At 37.5% G+C, this 21,508-nt stretch overlaps 1 protein-coding gene across 5 annotated transcripts in view; it reads right to left on the bottom strand.

The window, feature by feature from the left end:
* Positions 1 to 21,508, bottom strand: part of SBF2 (SET binding factor 2) — a 472,518-nt gene that overhangs the window by 20,930 nt on the left and 430,080 nt on the right. For 3 of the 5 annotated variants that reach the window (XM_079929040.1, XM_079929041.1, XM_079929043.1), the window contains 4 exons: positions 18,486 to 18,670; positions 13,715 to 13,891; positions 11,148 to 11,249; positions 10,243 to 10,428 (listed from right to left, as the gene is read on the bottom strand). In XM_079929040.1, the coding sequence (XP_079785166.1) occupies positions 10,243 to 10,428; positions 11,148 to 11,249; positions 13,715 to 13,891; positions 18,486 to 18,670 (650 nt within the window). Of the gene's footprint in view, positions 1 to 10,242; positions 10,429 to 11,147; positions 11,250 to 13,714; positions 13,892 to 18,485; positions 18,671 to 19,972; positions 20,048 to 21,508 lie in introns of all 5 variants that reach the window. The other 2 variants (XM_079929044.1, XM_079929042.1) reach the window with 2 other exon arrangements.

The following is a 21,508-nucleotide window of genomic DNA, read 5'->3' as shown; positions in this document are numbered from 1 at the left end:
TATAAATTAATTCTATGTGAGCATTTCCCCAAATATGCTGATGAACAGAGTTTTAGGCCTCTTTCAGTCATCATCTGGATTCTGTTGTTCAAAATAATTTTGCATTTATCTTGATGAAGAGAAAAAATATATAGATTTAAAATACTAAGACTAAGCTGTTTGAGGCATTTTGGTTTTGTTTTCCATTATGGAGTAAAATCTGCCAATTTCACTTATTTATAGGAAGAGAATCTGAAATGGAATTTGGAGAAATATGAATTTATAGGGTCTTATTTTTTGCCCATATGCCATTAAGTACTTTGTAAAATTTAAAGGCCCATAAAAGTAAGCTATGACTCAAATCCCAGGAGAGATCAACATTTTGGGAATAAAATATAATAAGTTAAAACTGGATTTTGCTTTCAGGAATTAGAAATATTAAGCTACAAGAGACCCTATATTTAATGGTATCAACATTTTAAAAATTATGGGTATGTTAGACACACCCTAGAAAAATAGGTAGCTAACACTAGTTTTTGTTATTTCACAGATTAAGATTTAATAAACATTAATTGTATACCTTCTGTACTGTGCCAATCACTTCACATAAGATTTTTAATCCTTCTGCTATATACACATATATAAAGAAATTGAAGCACAGAGAGGCTGAATAATTTGTTAAAGATCAAAAATTAGTAAATGAGACTGATAGGCAAACTCAGACTTACTTTATGGGCTCAAATATTAAAAGCTTTAATGTGAAGTTGCTTTGTTATAAATCAGCTTGGAGTGTGTCAACTTTTGCCAATTTTCAGTTGACTGGGAAGCAGGCAGACACCAGAAACTCTTGAATACACCATGAATCAATTAACTGCAGTTATTTTGCCAATATGCATGGATAAATTTTAGAGTAATAGACCTATGTGAGGGCGACTTAGCTCCTCACACATGCACTCACAGGGAAAGCTCATATCTTTAAAAGGCAAATAGGTTTTCTCTTTGGAATAGGACCTAGCATAGTGCTGGCATATGGTAACTGTAGGGAGAATCATACCACAAAGCCAGACCAGAGTGAGTCAATTTACAATTTGAATAAACTTCAACGGCAAAGTTATAACGGTTACTTGCTTTTCTCAAAGTAGCAAATAATGAGAAAGTTCTAAGACGCACTCAAAGATTTACTCTAATGCTGGAATAAAGGAGATGCTTTTCATATACGTCATGCTTTCATTCATATTATACATATCTTTTCCCTTAGTATTATATTTTAAAAAGAAATTTTAGGTAAAAAAAATTTTTGTTTTGTATTTGGATGTATTTTCCTTCTGAATTTGGTTCAACTATTTTAAGAAAAGGAAGCATCCTCTAATGATATCATTTGAGCTAAGCCAATTTCTTTTAGAAGCAACAAAAAATCTGCCAGATGTTGCTATTATGAAACTGTGATCTAGCATTTATAATTCATCTGACACCTGGATACACTGGCACAAACAATGGCTTTTTATATGATGAGGCAGTTCTAATTTGAGATCAGCGCTTCATCTGTTTTCTTTGTAACTCTATTAGTACTAATGGGCAAGTCTAGGCATACGTCCATGGACTGCCTTTTGGCATTCGGCATGTTAGAAAAGGTTAATAAGCAGGGAACACATTCCACCTGGGGAAGTTTTGCTAGCTGCTGCATAATTTTGCACTTATTTTTAAAAATGTTGTTGAGGCTTGGCTCTGTTTTGTGCTCCTGAGAGACTGAGGATAGCACTAATTCGAACTGTCTGGCAAAAGCCAGAGTCATGTAGAGCATTAGTGTTCACTTGAAAGGTATTCGAAGAAGGCATTTTCTAATGCCTAAAACCACTATGTAGGAGATGATGAAACGCTACCTTATAATTAAGTCAGCAAGAATCAAAAGCTCTATTTGTTAACTACAGTCTTCTGTTTTTGAATGAATAAATTGTCCCTTTTCAGCACAAAATAATCTACTTCACCAAAACTGACACCTATCATAGCCAAGCATTCTTTAAATACTGCAATTAATGTCATACACTCACTTTGCCATGACTTGCCTGAACTTAGGTTATTATGTGTGAGAGTATTAAGTTGAAGGGTTCAGACAAAGTTTTAAAAATTTATATTTTAATTTTTTTTTAATGTAGTATGACCAGATTTGAAATCATACTAAAGGGGTCTTCAGACCCGGAACAATATTATTTTCTACAGTTTGTGAAGCATTCACTTACAAATAATTGAGTTTTCATTAAAAGTCAACTTTTGTTTTCAGTTTCAGAACTGAAATTTCTTACTGATTGTGAGTAGATTCTTTTGCTGACTCTAATATTTAGGTATGCAGAATTCTGCAAGTTGAATATGGGTATTTAACACATTTAATACTGTATTTAACTTAAGCCAAATTCAGCCATACAAACTCAGTCCCCAGCAACTCTCCCTCAATTAGAGGAAAGGAATTTTTAAAAGGTAAAAGTTGAAAACGAGGTGGGGAGAAAGGGAGGGGAGACAGTAGCAGGCCAAGAAAATTCAGAAAGATGGAAAACAGAAGGAAGAATAGCAGAAAATGACAGGAGATGAGAAGCTACACTGGGATGAAAATGATTTGAAAAGGTAACAGTTTGCCCTGTAAACCCAGAAAGGCTCAGGACTCAGAGGCCCAAGTCCTATATAGGAGGAAAAGGGGGGCTAAAAATGAGAACTAGTTTTAAGTCTAGAGAGGCAGTGGTGAGACCTCCAGGGTCCTTTCCTATCTCATGTAGTCTTTCCTGCCTCATGACTACCTTCTTGCAAGCAAGAGATTAGAGGTGTGTTCTCTGGAAAAACCAAACTTGATAAGTTCTGGACTTGGGAACACCATGCACAACTGGGTTAATGATGAGACTGAAAACAGTACAGAAAAAGTAAAACTCTGCACACTTAACTGGGATTTCCCTGGACCAGGCAGCCAGGGTTATAAGTACTTTCCTGGGTATCACAATGGCAAATTTTTCTCTAGAGAAACTAGAGAGCTGCTGGGTTTTTTTTTTTTTTTTTAGAACTCCAGTTTACTAAGAAGTTGGACTTACTAATTAAAAAATTTTTTTCATATTCAGTGAAGTATAATTTAAATATACTAAAATTTCCCTATTTTAAGCCTACAGGTTGATTAGTTTTGGTCACTGTTCATTTGGTTATACATTTGTATAACCACCACCACAGTGAGGATACAGAACAGTTCCCTCATCCTATAAAGTTTGCTCATGTCCTTTCGAAGTCGACCCCCTCCCCTGACCACTGGTACCAGGCAACCACTGATCTGTTTTTCTACCACTACCATTTTGCCTTTTGTAGGGTTTCCTATAAATGAAATCATATATTGTGTAGTCTGTAGTCTTTTTTACCCATTTTCCCCATTTTTATTGAGAAATAATTGGCATACATCACTGTATAGGTTTAACGCTACAGCATGATCGTTTGAATTACATATACTGTGAAATGATGACCACAATAGGTTTAGTTAACATCCACCATCTCATATAAATAAAAAGAAAAAAAATTTTCTCCTTGTGATGAGATTTTTTCTTTTATTTTATAAATTTATTTATTTATTTTTGGCTGCATTGTGTCTTCGTTGCTACGTGCAGGCTTTCTCTAGTTGCGGTGAGCGGGCTTCTCATTGCCATGGCTTCTCTTGTTGTGAAGCACAGGCTCTAGGCGCACAGGCTTCAGTGGTTGTGGCACTCAGGCTTAGTAATTGTGGCTCGCAGGCTCTAGAGCGCAGGCTCAGTAGTTGTGGCACATGGGCTTAGCTGCTCCATGGCATGTGGGATCTTCCTGGACCAGGGCTTGAACCTGTGTCCCCTGCATTGGCAGGCAGATTCTTAACCACTGTGCCACCAGGGAAGTCCCTTATGATGAGATTTATCTGACTTTTTTCATTGATCATGATTTTAAGACTCATCCATATTGTTGTGTATATTAACATTTCATTCCTTTTGCTTGCTGAGTAGTATTCCATTGCATGCATGTACCAGAATTTGTTCATCTGTTCACCAGCTGATGGACAATTGGTTTGTTTTTCATGCTACTCCTTTATAGTCGCACCCGTTCCCCTCCCCCACTATCTCCAAACCCTCACAACCAATAATTTATTCTCTATCTCTATAATCTTGTCATTTTGAGAATGTTATATAAATGGAATCATACAGTATGGGACCACTGGAGATTGCGTTTTCTTCACTCAAAATCATGCTCTTGAGATCCATTCAAAGTGTCGCTTGTATCAGCAGCTCACCCCTTTTCATTGCTGAGTAGTGTTCCATGGTATGGATGCACCAGTTTGTTTAGCCATTTACCTGTTTCAGGACATTTTGTCCCCTCCCTCCTGCAATTTCTGGCTATTATAAATACAACTTCTATGACAATACTTTCATATTTGAACCAAGTTTCTTATAAAAAGCATACTGTTACGTCATGTTTTATTTAGACCATTTCCATTTTTAATGCAATTATTGGTATGTTAGGGCTGAAGTCTGTCATTTTACTTTTTGTCTTCAGTTTGTTCTATTTCTTTTTCTTTCTGTTTTCTTTTCCCTGCCTTCTGTGGATTACCTGAACATTTTTTAGAATTTTATTTTGATTTATCTATAGTGTTTTTGAGTGTATGTCTTTATGTAGCTTTTTTAGTGGTCGTTCTGGGTATTACATTACATATCTTGTTACTGTCGACTGGTGTTGACATTTTAGTGAAGTGCAGAAACCTTACTTCCCTTTACATCCGTTTGTGCTCCCCCACTTATAATTGTCTTAACTATTTCCTCTACATATATTGAGAACATCAAAAACTGTTATAATTTTTGCTTCAACCATCAATTTAGAAAACTGAAGAGGAGGAGAAAAGTCTATTGTATTTATCCATATTTTACTTTCTGTTGTTCTTTTTTCCTTCCTGATATCCCAAGATTCCTTCTTTCATCATTTATTTTCTGCTTGAATAATTTCCTTTAGCCATTTACATCTATGATCCATTTCAGGTAAATTTCTGTGAATGATGTAAGGGTCAGGGTTCATACTTTTTTATATAGATATACAGTTATTCCAATACTATTTGTTGAAAAGTTTCCTTTCCCCATGTCTCATTTTATAATTGTTTTCTGTGGGGGAAGTTGTCATTAGAGTTTTAATCCCTCATTTGTGGAAACAGCAGTTAAACTTACTTCCTTTAAACTTTATTTCACCCTTTGAAATCTGAGGATGTTATATGAAAAATATTATATGAAAAAGGGACAGTTACAAACTTTTATTTCAGCCATAAAAAAGGTTTAAGTTAATTTTAGGATAAAAATATGTGAAACCAAAAATATGGATATTTTCAAATACCTATGGATGATATCTTAAAATAATCAGTAAAGAAGTTTATAAACAAGTGTCCTATTCTCAGTTTAATTCTTTTAAAAAAGTTGACATGGGAATTCCCTGGCAGTCCAGTGGTTAGGACTCCATCCGTGCCTTCACTACCAAGGGCCTGGGTTCAATCCCTGGTCAGGAAACTAAGAACCTGCAAACAAAGCAGTGTGGCAAAAAAAAAAAAAAAAAAAAAAAAAAAGTTGACATGGATTCAGTTTAATTCTTATTAAAAAAAGTCTACATGGGTGACTTTACCTGCCAGTCCTCTCATTCCCCACTGTTTTGATTACTGCAGCTTTGTAGTATTGTCTGAAGTCTGGGACAATTATGCCTCCTGCTTTGTTTTTTTTTCCTCAGAATTGCTTTGGCAATTCTGGGTCTTTTATGGTTCCATATAAATTTTTGGATCATTCTAGTTGTGTGAAAAATGTCATGGGTAATTTGATAGGGATTGCATAAATCTGTAGGTTGCTTTGGGTAGTATTGCCATTTTAACAATATTAATTCTTCCAACCCAAGAGCATGGGATATCTTTCCATTTCTTTGAGCCCTCCTTAATTTCCTTTATTAATGTTTTATAGTTCTCAGTGTAAAAGTCTTTCACCTCCTTGGTCAAGTTTATTCCTAGGTTTTTTTTTTTTTTTTTTTTTTGGTGCAATTTTAAATGGTGCAATTTTAAAAGGTACTTTTTTTTTTTTTTTACATTCCCTTTCTATTTCATAGTTAGTGTAAAGAAATACAACTGATTTCTGAATGTTAATCTTGTATCCTACTACTTTACTGAATTCATTTATTAGATCTAGTAGTTTTTGTGTGGAATCCTTAGGGTTTTCTATATATAGTATCATGTCATCCACATATGGTGACAATTTTACCTCTTCCCATCTAATTTGAATATGTTTTATTTCTTTTTCTTGTCTGATTGCTGTGGCTAGGACTTCCAATACTATGTTGAATAGAAGGGGTGAGAGTGGGCATCCTTGTTCCAGATTTTAGTAGGAAGGCTTTCAGCTTTTCACCATTGAGTATTACATTGGCTGTGGGTTTGTCATAAATACCTTTCATTATGTTGAGATATGTTCCCTGTGTACCCACTTTGGTAAGAGTTTTTATCATGAATGGATGTTGAATTTTGTCAAATGCCTTTTCTGCATCCATTGAGATGATCATGTGGTTTTTGACTTTTCTTAATGTGGTGTATTACACTGATTGATTTGCATATGTTGAACCATCCTTGTGAATGTGTGATGAACCTCACTTGGTTGTGGTGTATGATCTTTTTTATGTGTTGTTGGATTTGGTTTCCTAATATTTTGTTGAGAATTTTTGCATCTATATTCATCAAAGATATTGGCCTGTAATTTTCTTTTTTGGTGGGATCTTTGGTTTTGGTATCAGGGTGATGGTGGCATCACAGAATGTCTTTGGGAGTGTTCCCTTCTCTTCAGTCTTTTGGAAGAGTTTGAGAAGAATCCGTATGAGTTCTCCTTTGTATGTTTGGTAGAATTTGCCTGTGAAGCTATCTGGTCCTGGCCTTTTGTTTGCAGGGAGATTTTTTAAATTACAGATTCTGTTTCACTTCTAGTGATCAGTCTGTTCAAATTATCTATTTCTTCTTGATTCAATTTAGGTGGGCTGTATGTTTCTATAAAGTTGGCCATTTCTTCTAGGTTGTCAAATTTGTTGGCATATAATTGTTCATAGAATTCTCTTATGTTTTTTTGTATTTCTGTGATATCAGTTGAGATTTCTCCTTTTTTATTTCTTTTTTCTCTTTGGGTTCTCTCTCTCTTCTTCTTGGTGAGCCTGGCCAGGTTTGTCAATTTTATTTACCCTTTAAAAGAACCAGCTCTTGGTTTGATTTTTTCTGTGTGTTTTTTTTTAATCCCTATATGTTCTTTAAGTGTGAACACCACATTATGAAGATTGTGATTTTAATTTTTAAAGATATCCACTTTTATACGCCAAAGACATTAAAAGCAAGTCAACTGCTTCATCTGGTATTCAACTGCATAAAGAGTGATTTTTTTTTCTTTTTATAAATTTATTTATTTTTGGCTGTGTTGGGTCTTCATTGCTGTGCACGGGCTTTCTCTAGTTGCAGCGAGTGGGGGGCTACTCTTTGGTATGGTGCTTGGGCTTCTCATTGCAGTGGCTTCTCTCGTTGTGGAGCATGGGCTCTAGGCGTGAGGGCTTCAGTAGTTATGGCACATGGGCTCAGTAGTTGTGGCTCACGGGCTCTAGAGCACAGGCTCAGTAGTTGTGGCGCACGGGCTTAGTTGCTCTGCGGCATGTGGGATCTTCCCGGACTACTACTTCTTCCAGGGATCGAACCCATGTCCCCTGCACTGGCAGGCGGATTCTCCACCACTGTGCCACCAGGGAAGCCCAAGAGTGATATTATTTCAATGCAGGGGTAAAATTGGTTGAGTGTACTTATTAAGACAACAGAGGCATCCAGTGAGGAGCCTTAAGAACCTTTCAAGTGAAATTTTGACATTATTATATTCAAATTGGACATGAGGAAGAGTAATTCTTTAAGAAATGTAGAGCCACTGAAAGTTTTTGTTTGTCTGCTTTAAAGGTTTTTTGTAAAAGAGAGTAACAGCTTCGTATCTGAGCATTCAGAAGATGTTATTAGCAACTCAGGACACCCTAGATGGTCTTGATGAAGGGTGGTGAGAGCCTCAACAAGGCTGAACCAGGTGGTCATTCAAATTTTCATTTATACATATTTATTGAGGGTCTACTACATTCCAGAGACTAAAATTATAATTGCATTAGATATTAGGGATATGAAGGTTAATATAACATAGACCCTTCTCCCAAGAATTCTCAGTCTAAGTAGAAGGCAACAGACACGTACAAATAGATAGATGCTAGTGTACAGATGCTACTGAAGAAGTCTGTACACGGTTCATAAGAATACAAATGAAGGGGCCAGGAAAAGGTTCAAAGATTACTTAGAATCATGGAATAAAATATAGTGCTGAGAACAGTGCCTGGTGCATAGTAAGCGGTCAAGAAATATCAGTAATGATGACTGCAGATGGTAGTGGGATATAGGCATGAAGGCAGGAAATAGCCTGTGCATAGCATAATAAGACAATGTGCAGGATAAGAAGTGCTTTCATGAAGAACTTGTAGGCGTTCAGCTATCCAGAAGTGAGAAAAAAATGCTTGCTCCTCCCCTTTAGTCTCAGTTAAGCTTTCTGTTTCAGAGACAATGGGCTTCAAACTTCTCCCTCATGTACTTGTCGAAAGATGTCTGAATAAAAAAGCTAATATTCAAACAGGAAGCAAATATATAATTTGCTGCAAAGAGTTTAAAAGTATAAGCTCAACCTTGTGACCAGCTTCTCCAGATACTACTCAAATCAACTAAAATTATTCAATAGGTCTTTTCTTTAAGAAGCTGATGGGAGCAATCAAAAACATAACCTCCAGTGTTTGTGTATGTAGGGGATGGGGTCGACGGAAAAGTCACTGCTAATGGGTATGGAGTTTGTTTTGGGGTGATAAAATAATCAGAAGTTGCTTGTGGTAATTGCACAACTCTGAATATACTAAAAACTACTGAATTATACACTTTAAATACATTTTTAAAAAAATTATGAAGTGAATTGATAAAGCTGATCAAGTGATTAATGGAATAAAAAACAAAACATAACCATACATAAGATGATCTAGTTCCAATACTGGTTCCTAAAAACATTTTTACTTTTCTTTCCAACAGACACTTGAGGCCAATGTATTTCAATTTCAAAGAGGATCACTGTTCTGACAAATATGTTTGACATGCCAGAACCCATTCACTGTTGTGGTGCAGACGAAACAGGCTATAAGTGTCAACCTTACTTTTTCTAGGCCATTTTAGCCACTGGTGCCAATGCCTTCAACTTTTAAACCCAGTGCCATCCAATTCTCAAGCCCAATACTGACCAAGGCCTGAGATGAAGGTAAGAGGGAGCCCAGAGCATTCACATCTCCCCCACTCCCAGCTCCTACTGGGTTTGACTGGATTATATACCTGGGTTTCTGTCTGGTCTCTTTTTTAAAAAATAAATTTATTTTATTTATTTATTTTTGGCTGCGTTGGGTCTTCGTTGCTGCATGTGGGCTTTCTCTAGTTGCGGCGAGCGGGGGCTACTCTTCATTGCGGTGTGCAGGCTTCTCATTGCGGTGGCTTCTCTTGTTGCGGAGCACGGGCTCTAGGTGCACGGGCTTCAGTAGTTGTGGCGCACGGGCTTAGTTGCTCCGCGGCATGTGGAATCTTCCCGGACCAGGGATGGAACCCGTATCCCCTGCCTTGGCAGGCAGATTCTTAACCACTGTGCCACCAGGGAAGCCCTCTGTCTGGTCTCTTGATTAGCCCTAATTATGTCACCCAGTAGAACTGAGCCATTGTTCTCAACCTCAGAGGCTTGCCTGGTCGGGCCCTGATTCTTTCTCTAGGGGTTTAGCTCTACCTCCTATATTTTCAGGCATACAGTAGGGTCCTCCCCAAATGGGAAGACCACGTGCTGGATTTCAGGCTTGGCCAACACCTAGAGAGTTTTACTGTTCTACACTAGATCAAACCTTCTTCGAGAACAAGCCAAGTTTGCTCCGTTACATTAGATGGTAATTTAGAGTGCTGCCCACTTCACTTGGGAGCCAGCTCGATAGCCAGCTCAGCTAGCCTAGTTTCAGAAACCAACTAGTTTTTTCTTTTCCATTTCCAGGAAGCTACTGCTGAGATTTTCGCAAGTCTTACGGCTGAGTCCATCAGAGCTGTGACATAAAGGTACCTGGCACAGCAATGCAATGCTCAGTAAATGCTAGGTCTTTTCTTTCTCTCGTATCAAGTCGATTTAAGCTTGCTCTACTTACCTGGTGTACACAATCTAAGAACTGTAGGAAGACTGGAGTGAAACCACTGCCCTGACAGCTGAGGGTCAAGCTGCTCCGCTGACTGAATTTATGACCAAAAGAGAGCCACTCTTTTTCGACCAGCATCCGGAAGCCTTCAAGTGTCCTATAAAAGGGGTCACTGAGTAACTGAACCAGGGAGGTCACCTAGGGTACAAGCAGGTTGGATACTTCATTACTTTCAGTCCTGAAAAATTCCTGCTTCTAAGACAAAGCACTTCCTTTTGATGACAGCTAATTAACAAGCAAAGTTACCTGGATGGCAAATTTGTTCACTAACTGCTCCAGGACAGCTAAGTGAATTAATTCTACAAACTTTCCATTAAAAACTGAGACTCAAATTCATTTTGGCTACATTTTCCTTCAGAGGAGAATTAAGAATTTAATCCTTGCCTGGCCAGTTTGCTGACTGTGGCCTTCTCCTAGGTTAATTAATAAGGTCAGAGGATCAGTTCAAACCTACATCTACTTTTTGGCAGATGTAGATTAATGTTTTACTGTAGATTATACTCGTACTTTTCCTTTTCACTCTGGAGTGAGTAAAGAAGGGGCTTACAGAGAACCAGAGAAAGGACTGACAAAACATGGGAAGGATGGTCCATGTCCTACACCGCTGGTCATGCTTGCATGATGCTTCTGTGGTGTGGGAGCCTGATGCTCTGAGCCAGAGCTCCAGGCTCTGTAGGGCCTGGAAACTCACGGCACAGAGCTTTTTGATGGATACCAGGTGGTGTTTAACAGAGGACTTTCTCTGTCCATAAACACATTAGTCATTATACAAAAGATTCATCTGCAGAATTTTAAAATAACTGAATTAAAATACAAATATAAAATTAAATATCTGAAAATATGTTTTAATAATTTACTTGTGCAGTGATGTCCCAGCCTTCTTCCAAACACACCAAAACTGAGGAACCATTCTCAAGTACTTCTGATACAACCACAGCAAGCTGCAATATCCTGTGAAGCTAAGAGTTAAGAAAGGAGGCCACAATTAGACCAAGTGCTTTCTGAGCACCAAGAACAGACAGACTTGCTATCAACCTTAGATAATCAAACAAGTTAGGGATTAAAATATTTGGACAAAAGAATCATATGAATTTTAAATACTTAAAGTTCTTTGTCAAAATCAAGATTAAACAATGACACATTTTAAAACAATGTGTTCAAGTGATACTTAATGAAATAAACTGACCGTACAAGATTCCCCTCAAAGCAGAAGAGCTATAATTCTTTCCAGTGGAAAAGAGTGAGGCTCTATGTGGCCCTCGCAACATAGTTATTAGATTTAAAATTTGTTCTTATGTGATATAGTGAGTTCTATTTCCGACGGCTACACAACTTTGTAAATATACTAAAAAGTACTGAATTGTATACTTTTTTTCATTTAAAAAACCTCTAATATTAGAGAAAATATACCTACAAAAAAATCTCAGGAGAAAGAAAAATATTACAAAATATATATAATGCATCTCCCCAGAGAAATTACAAAAGATATTGCTTCTATCAAATGTGAATTCTATACTAAAGTATTTGTACTGTGTATTAAATGGGAAGAAAACTTTTATTTGTGCTCAGCTTTTTAAGCCAAGACAACTGACTCCAAGTCCCTAATGAACAATTAGGGTGTGAGCAAAGCACATAGATTTCAAAACTAAATGTGTAACATTCTGGTTTAAAAAAATTTTAAACATTACTTGACATAACTTGTAGAATGAATCCAACTCTGAACTAAAACAAAACACTCCCACCCCCATATTTTAAACAGAGGTAGGCTATTTTTTTAAATTATTTTTTTAACGTCTTTACTGGAGTATGATTGCTTTACAATGGTGTGTTAGTTTCTGCTTTATAACGAAGTGAATCAGCTATACATATACATACATCCCCATATCTCTTCCCTCTTGCGTCTCCCTCCCACCCTCCCTATCCCACCCCTCTAGGTGGTCACAGAGCACCGAGCTGATCTCCCTGTGCTATGCAGCTGCTTCCTACTAGCTATCTGTTTTACATTTGGTAGTGTATATAAGTCCAAGTCACTCTCTCAGTTCATCCCAGAGCTAGGCTATTTTAAACACAGGAACAAGGCACATGTCCTCGTCAAGAATGGGAAGGTCCTCATTCACTGTTCCTATAACACAACTATTACCAGGCCTGAATTCTCTTGGGCTTAGCATGTGCTCTGAGTTAACTTTTAAACTGCCAATATCCCAAGTGGGGCAATGTTTTCCATTGTTTTTAGTCACTAACTTCTGATATGAATCCACTTTGAAGTAAGGAGTAGAACACAGAATAGGAGAAACATAGATGGATAGGTTGAGTGGTAGGAACACTTTGGGGCTGGGGCTTATAACTTAGGGACAGCAGGGAGTATTGATCAGCTCCTTCCATGGGTACTCAAAGTATCCTGAATTGCCTTAACAGTAATTAACACAGCCTCATATAATAGCTAATTGTATATGTGGCTGTTTTCCTAGAGTTTAAGTACCCTTGAGAATAGTCACTGCCCTGGGTACTTACATCATTTCCTGGCTTTTTTTTTCTTTTTAGTCCAATGTACTGTGGGAAACAACCCTTTTTCCTCCTCAAGAGAAGCAGGAGGAAAAAAAAAAAGGCGGGAGGCTTGGAGGTCAATGTGGACAGGGGATAGAGGGGCTGTGTGCTCCTACAAGGGGGGAAGGAATAATGGACATAGCACCAGGGGCCTAAAGACAAGGCTGAAGGCTGTATTGCAGAGAGGCTCTTGGCCAAATATCTGCATCAGTGTCTAAAACATGCATGTCATAAACACCTTTCTTTCTGTGGTTTGGAAGAAATGTGGGTTAGGTGTGCTGGCATAACTATTTCTCCTTAATTTCTCAATAAGCGTTCAATTAAAAACATCCCAAGCTTGACTTAGCTGAAAGAAGGATATGTGGTTTTTCCTAAACCTTAGGTAGGCTTCAGGGCAACCAATGTGCCTTTGTTGGGCTGGCTTGGGAGTGAAGCCACAGTCCAGAGACACAGAACAGGCAGAGACAAATAGAAAGTGAGAAAGTAAGAGGAAAAGCCCCTTGGAGTCACCTAGCAATCACATCCTGTCCTGGATCCTCACTCTGTTAGTAACAGAGCAGGAGCCCTATACATACATGTTGTTTAAATTCGTTGTATATCAAAAAGTTTCCATCTAAAAATAATAATCTCCTTCTTAGCATCCTATGGAGACCAAGCAAGTTTCAACAACAGAGAGAAAAACCCAGGCATGGAGAATTCTACCCCTTCATTTCCTGTATCACATGGTTCCCTGGAACTGAAAGCCCTTTACAGAGGGCACACAATCAAGGGAGAATGTCAGGTAGTGGGGAACATAATATTTTTTTCCTCAAATATCAATTCTGTATACCCTTGGGCCTCTCTTTTCTTGAGTTATAAGATAAGCTGCTCCAGACATTACCTGTGGGAACCACTCAGAGTCTCCCAGGGCTCTCAGGAAGGTCACTTCTGAGTCAGTAGGGATGGTGCTTGGGACACAAGCTCTCATCAGTTTTTTAAAACTGGCTTTCACTTGTCGGATGTCATGAAATTCAACAGGAACAAACTCACAATTTAAAGCAAATTCTAACTTGAAGTTCTGTGGATGAAGATGCAGAGAGAATTAGGCAGACGACGTGTTATAGGTAAAAAAACAATGTTTTCAACAGGGTAATGCTTAGTGATATACAGTTAGTTGAGGCCAAAGAGCTGCAGGGGCTGCAGTGGATCAAGAAAGTCAATCATTTTTTGCTAATGTGTCAGTATTGCTGGAAAGAGCCATTCAGTAAAGTCTAGTGGTTTGACTTAGCTTGCTGTCATTCTGAGAACTTGAAGAGGCTACTAGTAGACTGGAACCTGATGGAGCTTATAGGACGAAATATAAGCTACTTACAAGGCCATGAACCTGGAGGTCTAAGGAGGAACCAATGACGCCTGACAGCATGATTAATCTAAAACTGTAAACTAAGTCTCCCCAAGATGTGAATTATAATTAAAAGGTAATATGCTGTTGAGGTTCCAGAGCTCTACAAATTAAAGTTTATAGACATACACATTTGTTTCTTATTATGCAAGTAAAACATAGTCATTGTGAAAATGAAAAAAAAAAAGCAGAGATAAACACTGAGAAGAATATAAAAATCACTATCTCACTGCCCTACGACTACTAATATTGTATTCTTTTAAAGCCAATAATAAAAAAATACATATACAGTAAAACATGAAAGGCTTTGTTCATTTCTAACTTTTGGACTATTTTTCACTCAGTATGACACATATATCAATCTTTGTTTCAGTATTTTTATCATTTATATTTTTAATCCATATGGAATTTTTTCTATGTGAGTTCGCAATTTTAACTAAAGAATGCTAAATTGGTGGCCCATTGAAATAGTTTATTTTGATAATCTAGTTGCCTACTTCTGAAGACGATTTAAAAGTTCTCTAACTTCTTACGCCAAAGAATGAATTAATTTTCTCATGTTCTTTTCACTTTCTTCACATTCTGCCCAAATTACTCTACTGGATCATCTGCTTTTCTAAGAGTAAACTGCTTTTTGGAGATTGGCTGTACAATAATATGAATGTACTTAGTTAGCACTGCTGAACTGTACATGTTAAGATGGTAAATTTTATGTTATTTGTATTTTACCACAATTAAAAAAAATTGCTGCCAAAGACTTACATATTGGGTCTGTTTCATGTTTTATATTGGTTACTTTATTTTTTAAAGGCCTATTAAAATTTTAAAATAAAAAGTAAAAACCCCCAAGTTGTTTTTCTTAAACAGCATTACCAATGTATATTAAGGAAAAAAAAAAGTTTCTTTGTCTTAGTAATTCCACTTTTAGGAAGCTAGCCTAAAGAAATAATCTAAAATGTAGGAAAAAATCCTCTAGTGGATTGTATCTCCAATAAAAAATAAAAATAAAAAGCTATATGCTTGAAAATGTGACTGCAATTTTACATATAGATGATAAAGAAAGAAACCGAAACATCCAACAAAACAGAAAGTTATGGGACTTCCCTGGTGGTCCAGTGGTAAAGAATCCACCTTCCAATGCAGGGGACGCGGGATGATCCCTGGTAGGGGAACTAAGATCCCACATGCTGCGGGGCAACTAAGCCCGCGCGCCACAACTATTGAGCCTGTGCACCTCAACTAGAGAGGCTGCGTGCCACAAACTACAGAACCTATGTGCTCTGGAGCCCGCGTGCCACAACTACAGAGCCCATGCGCTCTGGAGCCCACGCGCCACAACTAGAGAGAGAAAACCCACACGTCACAACTAGAGAGAAGCCCGCGTGCCACGCCAAAAAGATCCCTCATGCTGCAATGAAGATCCCACATGCCATGATGAAGACCAGACACAGCCGAAAAATAAAAATAAATAAAAAGAAAATAAATATTAAAAAACGGACTGAATGTTTAAAAAAAAAGTTATGCAGTGATTAAAATAAATATGAAATGTATTACACAACATGGAAAGATGGCTTGAGATAAAGAACTTAGCACTATGAGAACATGAGTTCTTTTCTGTTAGTTTTTTTTTAATCTTTTTTTGCTTTAAACATTCTATGCAATTCAAAACATATTATTACAATCCAGATATATTTACCAAGACATTTAGACATTTATATTCCTGAGTATAGTTCACTGTGCTATACAGTAGGCCCTTGTTGGTTATCTACTTTATTTTTTAAAATTTTCATAGGAAAATTGACTTACAGTGTCGTGTCATATTGGTTTTTTTTAAAACATATAAAAAATAGTTTACTTTTCAGAAAAACTAGATTCCTTTCCATTTCCCAACCATACTTGAGCTAGGTATACCTACCTTATAAAGCAGGAGTTATCAACCATCGTGTTCGACACACTGTTAAGATTATGAAGAATTTGTTACTAAGTATAAGATATTAAAGTATGTGAATTAAAAAAGGTAAATAAGGGCAATTCCAGATTGTTTAGAATGAGTCACTCTCACTTATTTGCTTTCCTATGTTTCCTTTGTTGGGATAAAAAGGTGTGGAGCTGCAACTAGGCAGCGCTGTGCTGGCTAGACTGTGGCACACCTCAGACAGATATGCACCCATACCCTACAGACACAGTTGAATTAATAAAAAGCAAAATGTGAAGGAATATACAAAAATCCTAATAACTATTGTGCCAGAAATTATGTTTGGAATTATGGAATTATGTTTTTAAAATACAGTATTTTATTGATGAAAGAAAGAAAGAGAAAGGAGGGAGGGAGAGAGGGAGAAAAGGAGGAAGGGTCCCAATTGGTCAGTCTTTCTTACTCATATATGCATGATCACACAGCTTATCTGAGGACTGATGTGCAAAGGGAATAGCAGAGGTGAGCATTCAGGAGACAAACCTTGGGGAGTGACTCAGATCATAAATAAGAGGTGTGCTGAAGTGGGCAAAGTCTGTGCTCTGGGAAAGACACTGGTGCCAAGGAGGCTGTGCAGGCATCCCTGGACTACTGTTGAAAAATGTCCCAACTATTTTCTGGATATAAAATTATCTGCTGTATCAGAAGACACGTGTACATATTTAAAAATTGAGCGTTACCCAGCAGTTTCATTCCCTCTACCCTAAAGCTTGGTGACTAAGTGACTGCAGTAGTCCAGGCAGTGGGAGAAGAGCTAGCAAAGCCAGACTGCCACTGAAGAGCTGACTCAGTCACTGGCATCCTGAGGACCAAGCATGTGGGATCCTGCTCACAGCCTCCATTTTACAGTTCAGCTGAACATCTGTCTAGATTGTCCAGTGCTCACTGGGGCACTGGACTAAACTTTGAGGGCATTTCTGAATTAACAAATACTTTTAGGGACTTCCCTGGTGGTCCAGTGCCTAAGAATCCGTCTTCCAATACAGGGGACGCGGGTTCGATCCCTGATCACAGAACTAAGAGCTCACATGCTGCAGGGCAACTAAGTCTGCGCACTGCTACTACTGAGCCCGCACGCCACAACTAGAGAAGCCCGTGCGCCACAACGAAAAGCCCGCGTACCGCAATGAAGACCCAGCACAGTCAAAATAAAAAACAAAAACAACCCCCCCCCCAAAAACCCCAAATACTTTTATTTCCCACACACCTGTCAGTAGTAATTAAATTTATTCTGTAATGTGTGAACTGCAAAAACATTAAACCCCAAGGAATTATTGTTGCTTTTGGAGATAGAGACTATCTTTACAATTTATGGGACTTGAGCATAGTGAAGCTCTGTAACATAATAATTTAAAAGTAAGAATAAAGGGGCTTCCCTAGTGGCGCAGTGATTAAGAATCCGCCTGTCAATGCAGCAGACACTGGTTTGAGCCCTGGTCCGGGAAGATCCCACATGCCGCAGAGCAACTAAGCCCGTGCACCACAACTACTGAGCCTGTGCTCTAGAGCCTGTGAGCCACAACTACTGAAGCCTGTGCGCCTAAAGCCTGTGCTCCGCAACAAGGGAAGCCACCGCATTGAGAAGCCTGTGCACCGCAATAAAGAGTAGCCCCCACTCGTCTCAACTAGAAAAAGCCCGTGCAGCAACGATGACCCAATGCAGCCCAAAAAAAAAAAAAAAAAAAAAAAAAAAAAAGTAAGAATAAAGTTGATTACCAGCTAATATCTTACATTTTCTGACATGTCTTAGGACGTGTCACTCTATATAGTCTTGAGAACCCTTAAAGAATGTAACTTAAGAAGTGTAGCCTTGGCCTTCCCTTGCCTCCATATGCAGTGCCATGCTCTTCTTTCCACTCTTCCTTCCTGCAGCTTTATCAATAGGTTTACAAGAACAAAAACATCTGTTTTGCCATGGGCACAGATTCCTATGGAAGCTGAACTAAGACAGTGGAAAAACACAGCCTGGATAAGCCTTATTTTTTTAATGTACACTCCCTAATATTCATGATATTTATGCTGATTTTAAAAATGATTATGAATAAGCACTTGTTTTCATGCCTAATAAATATGCATTGTGTGTATGCATGTGTATCTCTATCTATATAAGTACAGGTAGACATACATGTATACATATACATGAGCTGATTTTTTTAAAGATTATTAACTCCAGGTTAAGACTCCATGCAGCAAAAAAGAAAAAAAAAATTTCTAGGAAAGCTGGTTTATGAAATAAGTTTTATACACTGCCTTCACGTATCCATGAAGTTTCTAAGTGAGAAAAAGAAATCTTACCCTTAGCTGCGACTTCTCACCAAATATATAAAGGGCTGCTTGGCGTTTCAAGAGCTGGTTTTGCAGGTAAGTGCTGTTACTGAAGGACGTCGAGTGATCCTTGCCTGCCAGCCGGGCGCCAACATCAACGAAGGATGTTGGAGAGCTGATCAGGCGAGCGCTAGAGCGAAGACTTGCCCAAACACCTTCACAAAAGTCAAAACAATTGAGTGAGATAATCTGATGTGAGAATGACACTGAATAGGGGAAAAGATGCATGCTCTGTGGGTACAGTTTTAGAGGTAACAGCAAATTAATTCATCTAAGTAATCATGTATCATATTGGTCATTTGTCATTTACTTTTGCATCATATAAGCATTATTAATATAGTATTTCAAAAATCATTTGGCTCAGAGGAACCTAATAAGTCACCCAAGTCAATTCTATTTTTGTATACTGATATAAATTCAGTAATTATAAGTAAATACTGGTATCATAAATAGAGTGCACTGGCTCTAGGAAAGAAAAAATGTGGGCAGGATGCAATAATGAAGCCTAGGAAGGAGAACGTGGAGTAAATTTCTCAGGGCTTCAAAAAAGAAGGAACATTATTCTGCTTTAGTCAGTCAATTTAACCATAAAACCACATTAAGAAATAAATTAGAACTTTACTAAACCCACTAACATCTGAGAATTAATATTTGTGTATCATGCCAAAATAATGTAATTTTAAGTCAGTATAAGTTATATTTTAGTCTTTTTTCCCCCAGTATCCAGGAAAAACAGTGAGAAGTTATAAATTTAGTAATGTGCATTTCACTGAATCTTAGGAAGCTTTATTTAAAAGGTATAGTCAGAAGCAGATGTCTTCTAAGGGAAAGGTCAAGCTAAGCTACTGGAAGGATCTCATAAGTTGACCTTAATTATATTAATTAGAAAAATCAAGGATTTCTAATATGCAAGTGAGACTATCAAATATCAAATATCTAAACACAAAGGCATATAATAAGTCCCAAATTTGACAGAGCTCCTTACAAATGCCCACAGACTGTAGCGTTCAGGCTGGTGACGGAGTCACAGTGGTGCATAACACTGCCACTGCTTCCCTAAAGTGCATTCTCTAGATTTGGAAAGGCTCTTTGAGAAGCTTTAATCTTTGCCAAATGTTAAATCAAGCCATGTTTCTAGGTGACTACAAGTCATCATGATAATGTCACATCTGCTTCTCTTTATAAGCATCTATAGGGTCAGGAGACCAGTTCTCAAGAAAAGGTATTGTAAATTTCTGCTTAACATGGATGAAACTTTCTATTACAACCTATGAGTTTTCTTAGATGTTACAGCAAGTGTTAATTTTTCGGTAAATGGCATCACAGAGGAAATTCAGAATGTGGATGAGAATAAAGATAATTTGACAAACAAATGTGAAAAAAGTCACTTGTAACACATATGCTTTCATATGAAGATGGTTAAAAAGAGTGACACATCAGGACAGATAATACAGTACCTTGATAATGGACTCTTCCCTTAGCTGAAGATTTGGGATTTGACTGAGTAAAACATTTATCTCTGTACCCATGCACTGGTAGGCAAGATTAAAGAAGGAAGAAGGAATGAAATGTATATAGCAGCAAACATCAGAGCAAATGGAGTAAGAAAAGAACAGGTTAATTTTAAACATTAAGTTAATGATAGGGGAAAAATGTAAATATATTAAAAGCAGAAGATTTGATTAACAAATAAAAAGCTGCACGGTCACACAAAAAGATGAATTGAGTGCCTGTTAAATGAAATTTCAGCACTTGTTTATAAATATTATAAATAAGCACAATGAAATGGACAGCGCAGCAAAGAGTGCCACTAAAAAATTATACCAAATGGAATAAGCTTTTGGAGGTTGTCATTTGGTGAGAAACAAATTTTTATAATAAAATTAAGGAATTTGGGGAGGGGTGAATACACTGGCCCTAGTATTTAAGGAGGCTGACTGATTGGCAAATACGATGTGTTGTACAACATGTTTGTTCTTTGAGCAAGGCCATCATATCAGGAATGAACCTCTAACAACCATTTGGAATAACAAAGGGCATGTTTTTGCAGTAGAGCATTAAGCATTGCCACACTATCTTCTTTTTTTCCTCTTTTCATTTGGAAATTCCATTTATTTTCCATAAGCAGATAGATAGTTACAAGCAGCAAAAATTTATGACCCTGTGACAATACCCAATGCCACTAAAAATACAGCTTGTGATGGTTGACGTAATGACTTCTCCTAAAATCCCTATTTGCACCAAAATGATAGGCAGTATCAAAGATAATACTTTTGTAATTTGAGTAATATTGTTTTTTTCCAACAGAAAGAAAGTGCTTCGTGACTTATCGCAAACTTTACCTGGTAATAACAATAATGGTGAGCGGTAAGTTACAGTTATATTCTTTGCTGAGTAAAGGAACTGCTCAAATCACTTAAGGAAAATGATTCTGTACTTATTGAGGATTGAAAACATTAATGGCAGGATTATTAAGCTATCCATTTCAAAACTGCATAAAATATGACATAATTTGATAAAAGAAAAATCATCATAAGTGATTTTTCATTTCTGCCTCACTCCTTTGGAAGTAGGAAATGAAGGGCCTTGATGGCTTTAGTGGCCAAAGGAAGTCAGAAAGCTAAGGGTTCCAGAGGCACTGGCTGATTATACACAGAGAATGCTACTGCAAGACAGAACAAAGACCTGGAACAGCATGAAAAAGGCACAGGGACTCCTGTGTGCGAGCCAGCTACTCTCCTTTCTGCCAAGGTTTTAAGCTTTCCTATTGGAATATGGATCATTAAACGCTTACAGTGAAGCCTGAGTGGTTGGTTCCTGATTCTGAGATACTGTTCCCTAAATATATCATTTTCTTATGCTAGTCCCTTGGCCTAGAATGACTTCTCCCATTTCTTTACCTGACAAACTTCTTATTCCTTAAGATCCAGGAACAATGTAAACTCCTCTGAAAAGCATTCTTGACTGTCCTCCTAGAGTTGCAGACAGCTCTA

Source organism: Stenella coeruleoalba (assembly GCF_951394435.1).
Source record: "Stenella coeruleoalba genome assembly, chromosome: 8".
Taxonomy (NCBI): Eukaryota; Metazoa; Chordata; class Mammalia; order Artiodactyla; family Delphinidae; genus Stenella; species Stenella coeruleoalba.
This window is presented reverse-complemented; position numbering and strand designations above follow the sequence as displayed.